The 10,639-nt window shown below is 35.1% G+C and overlaps 1 protein-coding gene across 1 annotated transcript; it reads right to left on the bottom strand.

The window, feature by feature from the left end:
- Positions 1 to 2,539: 2,539 nt before the first annotated feature.
- Positions 2,540 to 3,111, bottom strand: LOC148268819 (secreted RxLR effector protein 161-like). Its single transcript, XM_088212192.1, has 3 exons — positions 3,009 to 3,111; positions 2,816 to 2,924; positions 2,540 to 2,765 (listed from the first exon to the last, which is right to left on the bottom strand). The coding sequence occupies exons 1-3, from the start codon at positions 3,109 to 3,111 to the stop codon at positions 2,540 to 2,542; spliced, it is 438 nt and encodes a 145-aa protein (XP_088068318.1).
- Positions 3,112 to 10,639: the final 7,528 nt, after the last annotated feature.

Below are 10,639 nucleotides of genomic sequence, written 5' to 3' on the forward strand. Positions count from 1 at the left end.
AATTTTTGGTGCAAAATAGAATTGCAAATTTATTGGTTGAATTGGACAAGCTATTGTATCTTTGATGACGGGTGGTGGGGTCATTGAGTTGTGGAGAGTCTTAACCTCTCTCTGGTCTCCACCAATGGTTGTGGTGGAGATACTTCAACTGCCCCCCCCCCCCCCCCCCCCCAATACATGGTATTGACAAAGAAGGTATGGAAAGAGACGTAGGAGTCCTCCCTCTTTCACAATTCAAGGCCAGCAAACTTAAAAAAAATCACAAGAAAGATCTAAATCAAAATTAAATCTATAGAATAGAAATTATGCATTTTTACCTAAGATTTCTCGAGAATTTTTGGTAGTATTTGGTTCATAGAAGTCATTTTCAATTCTATTGTAATTTCTAGATAGATCAAAATGCTATGTTACATTTTGCAATATTATAAGATAACTGGGTTTAATTTGCTTATAATAATTTTGACATTGAAAAATATATGTTGGATGCTCATAAATCCTTTTGATATTTAGAATTTCTAGATCTATGATTATCCAATTTACCTCAATTTTGGAAAAAAAAAAAAATTGAATCATAATTATCACCACATATATTATTTTCCGATATTTCTCAATTTAAAATACATAATTTATTTTAAATAAATTTTAAAAATTGAAATAAATTTTTAATTTAAAATCCGAGCCGATTAGAATTTTTAACATCATTACAATTTAAATATACATGTAAAGTTAATGGGCGGAGAAGTCTAGTGTTATACATACTGTGAGAAATTAGGATTAACCTTACTGCGAAGCAATATGAACATATACTTGTTTACTGCCCACAGAGAATGATTCCCCTTGTTGAAGCTCTTAAGTATCTTTGTCTTCTCTCAGATACTATTACATTACCGGGTAATATTTACACCCCAAAATATAAGTCTATTAATTGTCTGATTTAATGTGAGAGAAAAAACGATGATATCGTGTTTTACTGGGTGCAATCTACCTCTTGATAAACAATAGCAATTTTTTTTTTTTGTATAGGCTCACAAAGAGTCGTTATTTGACTCATCTACATCCCTAGAAAATAAGGCGTTGAATAGGAAGTGGAACTGCCCACAACTCCCTTTGTGGCTATTGTGGGCGTTCATAATATTATGCAACGTATCTCAATCAGCCAAATAAGTCATACTAACCAAAATATATATTACCACAGTAACATATCCTCACGTTTCATACAGAAAATAGGGCGTGTGACTAAAAAGTAATAAGTAGTGTTATAGTAAATCACCATCTAACTAATACAACACTTCATATTTGTAATACCCCAAATCATTTGAATATCATCATTAGCATACATTGTCCCTCTATGCTATAATTATATTACTTGGCTGTATACAAAATATAACCACCTGGACTTATGTGATGATATCAGAAATATTCTTTTTTAGACACTCGTGATAATTTATCTCAACTTGATTGTTTTCCTAACATGCTCTGCTGGACTGTATATATCGTGGCCCTTATAAAGATATTAAAGTAGCAACACCAAATCTTGACTTCATGTGATCGCTCTAAATCGAAGGGTATCATACAAGGAGGACACAAGAGTCCATAGGTTTCACACAATGACAAAGCTGGGAATCATTTTGTTACTTCCTATATCGGTCATCATATAACACATACAGTATGATATATATGTCATAACACAACTTTTGTTAAGTTGGGCATGTCACTCTTATATGTTGTGTGAATCATAAGTCTAGATTCTATTCAAGTATCTAACTCGAGCCACTTGATCAACATACTCAAGCGTAATCTGACACTTGAGATTCGGCTATAAGGCTTTAGTATGAAACCGTGTATATTTCATACTTGACTCTCTAGAATATCATCTTAGACATACTTAAATGACTATAAAACCTTAATATTTTGTCATTAATACAACACAAATATAAAAAGTACATACATATTGCATATACTTAACACTAATATGATTTAGTCTTATCCTACTTCTTACTCAAACATTAGGGAGATCACCAGCGTGATAAAGTCGATCATAAAGTCTGGTGACATTGTTATGTATCTAATCATGTAATTGTGTTCATGAATATTTTATAAGAAAATAACAACTTTTATTTCATAAATGCTCAATACACAAAAATATATGTCCATTACATATCAAATCCTAATTGAAAACTAAAGCCTACACAAACCTATATTATTCACATGAGCCTGAAAAACATCTCTAAATATAGGCCTAGTCGAAGGATTCACAACTATTTTGCTAGTAGAAATATACTTAATGACAACCTTTTTTTTTATGATGGCATCTCGAACGAAGTGATACCACCTCTTAATATGCCTGATTTTCTTAAGAAATTTTGGATATCTAGCATATTGGATAACAATAGTATTGTCATAGTGCATTTCTACAGGTTCATCAAACTTTAGGGGTTATATTGAGATCCTGCAGAAAGTTTCTCAACCAAATTGCCTCATAAACAACAAGACAACTAGCGACATATTTTGCTTCCATTATAGATAAAGTAATGCAATTTTATTTTGCCATAACATCTCCACGAAGAATAAAAACATATCTTGAGGTCAACTTAAACTCATCCAATTTGTTATCCCAGTCTGCATCTGAATATCTTTTCAACCTTAACTTTCCTCCTTGATGACAGAGGACTAGATCACTGGTACTACGAAGGTAGTGCAAGATTCTTTGAACCGGCTCACTGCTTGTTAGTGAGCAGGTCCAGAGTTGTTTTGATAACGACTTACTAAACCAACCACAAAATAAATATCCAACCGTGTATACAATATGACATACATTAAACTGCCTATTACACTAGTATAAGGAACATTGCTCTTTTTCTCATCATCTATCTTTGGGCAATGATTAAGACTTAAGGTTAGACCATTCTCAATAGGAGTGTCAACTAATTTGGAGTAATGCATTTGAAATCGTTCCAAGACTTTTTTAATATATGCTTCCTAGCATAGTTCTAGAAGTTTCTTAGAACAGTCTCTCATTATTTCCATGTCAAGGATAAACCTAGCTTCACCCATATCCTTCATCTTAAAAACAGAAGACAACCACTGCTTTGTGGCATTGATCATCTCCATGTTGCTTTTAGCCAATAGTATGTCATCAACGCATGATGAGAGAAACATAATCCCTTCTTTTTCTCATACACACAATGGTATTCATCTACCATCGACAAGCCAAATGAAGTAATAGTTTCATAGAATTTGAAATACCATTACCTGAAAGACTACTTGAGACTATATATGGATCTTTTAAGACGACAAACTTTATTTTCTTGACTTTTTAAGACAAATCTAATTGTTGATTCATATATATCTCTTCCTTAAGTGTACCATTGAGGAAAGTAGTTTTTACATCCATTTAAAACAACTCCAAGTCTAAATGGACAACCAAAACTAGAATGAGACGAGTGGAGAAAAATCTCACCACATGAAAAAAAATCTCTTCATAGTTTATACCCTCAATTTGGGTAAAACCTTTTGCCACTAGTCGAGCCTTAAAATTTTTATTCGATCCATCCGCCCCACGTTTTATCTTAAAAACCCACTTATTTCCAATTGATTTATGTTGAGGCGGGAGATCAATTAGTTCCTAAATCTTATTTATTGCCATCAAGTCCATCTCATCTCTTATGGCATGAATCCACTATTTATTGTTTGGTGAATTCGTAGTCTCCTCAAAAGATGTGGGTTCCTCAATTTTTAAAAGAATGTAAAGGAAAATTTCTCATTCAATTTGAAAATATCACTGGAGAATTTTTCTATGTTAATTCCTTCGAATTTTAGGACCCTCATCACCTGCATGACTAGATAATAAATCTCTCCCACTATCCCTTGTTGGCATGAAATTTGGAACCTGAGGACTAATCTCATGTTCCAAACTCGGATCTTGAGGACTAACCTCATTTTCTGATAGATTGTCATTTATAGGTAAGTTTCCACCATCTAGGATAATAGGATCACTCTCATTACCTCTTTCATTTAGTGGAATCTCACTATCTTTAGTGTCTTAGTATGTTTTCAATATCTCTCACACACTAATAGATAGTTGCATGTCTTCCTGTAATTCATATAGTTCGAGATTCTTTTTTATTTCACTAATGCTTGGGAACTCATTCTCAAGAAATTAACATTGCGAGAGTTAATCTCAGTCATGCCACCATTCGAGTGTTCTCCAAATATTATATATCATTTTGAATGTTCGAGATATCTAATGAACACTGTCTTAATTGCTCTTGAACTGAGTTTTCGTGCTTGTGGGTTGGGTTATGCATATAGTCTGCGAAACCCCAAGAATGTAAATAATCCAAAATGGGCTTCTTACTATTCCATAACTGATATAGAGTGATATTTACATTTCTACTTGAAACACGATTAAGGATGTAAGTTACCGTAAGTAACACATCTCTTCAAAATTTGTTAGAGAGGTTGGCATGTACTATCATCATTCTAATCATGTATAGTAATATATGATTCCTTCGTTCTGCAATACAATTTTGATGCAGAGTATGGAGAATTTTAAGTTGTCTACAGATACCATTTTTTTCACAATATTCTTTGAATACATTAGAAAGATATTCGCGACCACGATTATTTCGAAGAGTCTTCACTCATCGATCCATTTGATTTTCTACTTCTGTTATAAAACGTTTAAACATATGTAGTGCTTCATAGCGATGAGATATTAGATACATATACTCATATCATGAATAGTCATCTATAAAGTGAGAAATTATATGGTACTAAAACGTGTTTTGATATTTAAAGGCTCACAAATGTTAGAATATATTAATTTTAAGGGACTTGACGCTCTTGAAGTCTTACCAAAAGGCTTCTTACTCTCTTTATCAACTAAACATAACTCACATTCAGGCAACTTAACCTTAATAAACTGGTCCAAAAGACTTTCTTTAACTAGTCTACTCATTCAATCTTGATCAATATGACCAAGTCTAGCATGTCATTTAACATATTCAAAATCACAATTAAAGTGAGAAACATAAACAAACATAAAATAATTACAAATTTTATCATCCAAGTCAATAATAAAGAAATTCTCTCTTAAAGACCCATAATCAAACACATCGCCATGACATAAAATGTCCAAAGTAGTAGACTTAAAATTTAAAATGAATCCCAATTTTAACAAGAAAACAACTGAAAGTAAACAATATCGCACCCCAGGTACATAGAGAGTATCATGAAAGACCAAAGTATTTCTTTCACGTAGCTTGAGCTGCTATGTTATGATTCTAAAGATGTCATCTTCGCTACCGTTGCCCAATACAATAGTTTATAAACCCACCAGGACACGATAGTAGTCCACAAATCTAACTCGATCTTGAACTACATGTTTATTTACTCATGTGTCTATAATTTAATTAGGAAGAAAATTAACAATTAATGCATGGGAACAAATAAATAAATCAAGAGGCAAAGTAAAAAAAGGTATCTTCCTCAGCTTGGAACAATCATGAGTGAAGTGACCCTTGTTGCCATAGTTGTAGCACTTCACACGCGCTATATTTTTCTCTCTATGGCCCTTAGCCGTATGTTATTTGGCTACACAACCTTTAAGTCCATTGCCTTGAGATGGGCACTAATCTTTCTTAAATTGTTGGCACGATTAGGCTTGTTTTCTTTGAGTTTGGCCCCATGGACAACAAGTGTCACATTGGAATGATTTAGAGCCTTTTGACTCTCAACATTCATTTTAATGTTCCTAACAATTTCAGAGAAAATATTGATGTGTTCACTGTGAACCATCAAGAGTTTAAAAATTTTCCAATCTTCAAGTTCATCTGAAAGTGAATGAAGCACATTCAGAACCTACTCCTGATCTCTCATGTCACGCCCTCCAACCTTAAGTTAATGAAGCATAACATTCATGACACATAAGTATTCAACTATACTGTGCTCTGGATCCATTTCATTCTTCATCTACTTTAAATCCAAGGCATAAAGTCTTGTAACGGATGTCTTGTCATAAGTGACATTTAGTTTTTCCCTCATGTCCTTAGCCGTGGAATAACTCTCGAACTCTCCAACGAGATCGTTATGCATGCAATACAACATAGTATAATGTATAGAATGATTCTTTTTATACCATTCTTGGTATATATCCAGATCCTCATTGTACCGGTCACTATCAATATTTTTTACCTCAAGTACAGTAGTGGTCAAAGTTTCTAAAAGCTTGTGCTCATGAAAAAGATAATGAATCTTCCTATATCATATATCATAACTTGTCACATCCGACTTCTTGTTGGTAGACAAATCAGTAATCATGTTATTGGTTGTCATTTCTACAAGTATAAAAATAAATATTAGGCACGATTTTTCATAATTAAATTATCAAAATTTTATTATCTCTATCACATGTTCGAAAATTTCTCTATGCTCATAATCATCGCTTATGACACAAATTAAAAATATTATAGTTTAATTATCATAACTAAAAATTAAGTGGAACATATTCATGTAACTCTTTAATTTTACCAAACTAATTAGCATAAAAAAAAATAAAATATCACATAGGTATGTGTAGTTATCTCTACTTAACAAAAGATGTGTAACAAACTAATATACATAAATTAATTAATAGTTCAGTTATGATAAAAAAAAAAATAGCATAACAAAATACTAATATTGCAGTCCAAATAAAATAAATATGCATACATGGAATATTTTAATAAAAAATGTACTGTATTATTAAAACTACCTATATTACTGTCCAAATAAAATGCTTAAGAATATAAACATGCATGTATGTGTTGAGATGACCAAGTTGGTCTAAGGTCCCAAATTAAGGTTCTGGTTCCAAAGAGCTTGGGTTCAAATCTTAGTCTCAATTTGATTTTTTTTCTAAGGAAAAAACGAAATAGATGACATCATGAGAGAGAAGTAAATAACAAGATAAAAAACCCTCTTTCTTCTCTCTTCTCTCCTTTTTTTTTCTTCTTTCACCCACACATAGTGCAATGTCTCTCTCTCTTTATCTTTTTTTTTTCTTTCGGCTTCTACTCTTTTCAGGTTTTTTTTATAATGCCTCTCTAGGAAACCAATGTACCTAGATATTCTATTGTCGGCGACCACAGCCACCGCAAACGCGTAGATTGTCCAAAGGCAAGTCAGAGGAAGTCAAACGTGCCACTCAAGCGGTCAACCACAAAAGGTCATGCGTCACTTCGTCCGAGCGAAGTCAGTCTACTGAGGTATTTGAAGTTTTTGGGTTTCACTAATTAGGCCATTTTAGTGTTCTACACAGAAGGAAAAAATGGGAGTTACTAATTCTAGATGATAAAAAAATATTGTTAATGTATTGGTTCTCATAGTAGCATAAAGATGAAATAACTTAGATTTACATGTAACTAAAAGAATATTGTGCACAAATATACATGAGTAAAAAATATCATGTTTTCTGGATTCATCATCATCAAGTTAATATACAAAAAAGAAAAAAATCGATGAGCTTAATCCGTAACAGAGCATGATTATTACGAGGTCAGAAGCAAACAACTAGGCTCTTATACCACTGTGGAAAATTATGAGTAACCTTAGTGCGGAAGCAATTAGACCATATACTCGCATACTGCCCACAGAGAACGATTTTCCTTGTTGAAGCTCTTGACTGCCTCCATCTTCTCTTGGATATTACTAGTGTACCAGGTAATATTCGTACCCCAAAATGTAAGTCTATTAATGGCCTGACTTAACGTGAGAGAAAAAAGAATGGTATCATATTTTTCTAGGTGCAATCTACCTCTTGATAAACAATAGCAATTTTTTTCTTATAGGCTCATAAAGAGTCGTTATTTTACTCATCCACATCTCTGGAAACTAGGGAGTTGAATAGGAAGTGGAACTACCCACGACTCCATTTGTGGCTACTGTAAGTGTTCTTAATATTATGCAACACATACACTAGAAGATATTTAGATGGATCAAGGGACAAAACACCACCATTGTCATGGTATATAAATACTCGATTATGTCTTATCTTACACAATTTAATGAACCAGAGCTGTGGAGAAGATTGAAACGGATCATGTAGTAGAATGAAGTAATAATAAATGCACTCAATTTTTTTAAAAGCTTTTGTTATATGTGGAGCTTTTATTTTTGAGATTTGTAAAAATGGTTGAGTTGAGTGTGTTGCATGTTAAACCTAGTGATAAAATAGAATAAATTGTCTAGTCTTACAATGCATGTTGTAGGATCTCATTGTTTGTGATTGTTTATTGTTTGGTTAGGCCAAAAATAGAATAAATCTGATATGAATGAGGGTTAAAGTAAGATTTATTTCAAAATTGTGTTCTAGATATAAACATATTATTGCATAAAGTAGAAAAGATAACCAGGTGCTGTTATCTCTCCCAATGAAATTATGTGAGTCTAATGCCCCAGGGGGATTGGAACCATAGTAGTTGGTGAATGGATATTCCACCAGGATGTGATGATAAAAATCTAAACATTTTTACATAACCTGCAAGGTGTATGATTAATAAAAGAAAACTAAGGGCATACTTGGTAGAGTATAGCAGAGAACTCTATGAAAAAAATTTATGCCTCAATAATATAAGGCTTTTTCATATACATCTCTAAAGATAAAATTCAATGTGGTGTCTAAGTATATTAAAGGGGGATCTTTGAATCAAAACTTTGGTATCTTGTTTTCATTATATAGTGATGGGTAGAGGTGGATTTCTAAGCACAAAAATTAGGAGTCTAGTGGTGAGGGGTATTATGAGTTAGGTAATAAGAGAGATAATATAAGGACGAAAACTAGTAAATAATAGGTGGGAATTCTAAGAATGAGTATGGGGGTGGAAGAAAGTTGCTTCTGTTTATTTAAGATTATGGCTACACAACATTAATGATTTTTGTTTTTTGTGCTTTTGCCTAGACCATTTACAAAATACAGGTGATACAACCCATAAGCGCTTAAATTTCTTTCTTTTTCTCCTAAGAAAGATAATTAGCTCATTTGCAAACAATAAATTATAATTAGTCACTTTGATGCCATGTATATAATTCTCTTCTTCAGCACTATTAAGTATTTTTTATAATGTTTCTATATATAAGATAAATAGATAAGAGGAAAATAGATCTCCTTTTCTGAGCCCCCTTTTAGAATAACCCCTATAAAAGGGTAACCATTAATAACAAATTGACTAGAAGAAGTTGTAATGCATTGTTGTATTAGATTTATTATGTCCTTAAAAAAAAATGAGATTCACCATACTTTACTTTTAAAAAACTCCATTCACTCTATCAAAAGCTTTTTTCATATTGCATTTTATGGCTAGCTAGCTTCTCTTCCCTTTTTTCTTCTTCTCATATTGGATTGTTTGTTGTGCAATGATCACATTATCTTGTATATTATGTCCTTTCACAAAGGCAACTTACATAGGGAGTACAATCTTTTGCATTAAAGATTTGATTATGAAGGTCACAGATTTTGAATATTAGTTTGTAAATCAAATTGCACAAGGAAACATGTAGCACCCGGAAAGGAGGAGGAAAAAAAAAAAAAAAAAAAAAAAAAAAAAAAAAAAGGGGGGGCCACGTCAGCAGCCGCGTCAGCAGCCACGTCAGCAGTCCCGGCCAACCAGGGCCTGCCACGTGGCAAGATCGCGTCACTCCGAAAGGAGCCACGTTGGCGATCCGCGTGGGTGCGATCCGACGGCCCAGATCAATCACGCGATCGGACGGCCCAGATTCAATCGCACGGACGGCCCAGATTCAATCAAAAACGAACGGCCCAGATTAAAACAAAATGAACGGCTGTGATCAAAAGGCAAGGGGTTATAAATAGAACCCCCACACCAGACCACAAACCCTAGCCGCCAGCCGCTCGCCGGAGAAGACGAACCAGAGGCCGACCGCCGCCACCCGCCGCCGCTCGCCGCCGCACCGGGGAAATTTCCGACCGCCGATCGAGGTAAATTTCATACCCCCGACTCGTTTTTCCCCACTGATTCCTCCTATGGCCAAATCGAAGCCGAAATCCCGGCCAAACGGCCGGAATACGCGGCCGAAGCCCAGCGGCGCCGCCGCGCCCCCTCTCGGTTTTTGCCTCCGACGAGGCCCTTCCCGGCCTCCGTTCGATGCAATTTTTATATCACCGTGATCACCTTTCTTTTCTCTACAGGTTGACCGGAGCCGAATCACCAAAACACGAACCTCGCCGGAGAGCCGCTGCACCCGAGAGCGCCGCCACCGGTAAGCTCCGTTTTTCCGTGATTTTTTGGCCCCCCGAGGGCCCTAGGGTTGTTTTCTGACAAGGACCAATGCGAGTGTGGCCGAATTCGGCCGGAAACGGCCGAAAAACAGTCAACCCGAGGTGACTCGCCGCCGCCAGCGGCGGCGCCGTCGCCGGAGCACGGCGGAGCCGCCGTGCCGGAGTTGCGATTTGGGCCGAAAGAGGCCCTGGGCTTAATTTGGAATTTTTTTGGAACACGTGCAGGTACTGTTAGTGTGTTTCAGTTCCCCGAGAAAAATTCAGGGAAAATTAGGGACAGCCTGCAGGCGCACTGTGAATCGTATTCGGATCTCGAAAACAAGTAAGGACCCCTCACCCTATTTCCTATCATGGTATTAAAGT

Source organism: Carica papaya, chromosome 2 (genome assembly GCF_054855325.1).
Source record: "Carica papaya isolate Zhongbai chromosome 2, ASM5485532v1, whole genome shotgun sequence".
Taxonomy (NCBI): domain Eukaryota; kingdom Viridiplantae; phylum Streptophyta; class Magnoliopsida; order Brassicales; family Caricaceae; genus Carica; species Carica papaya.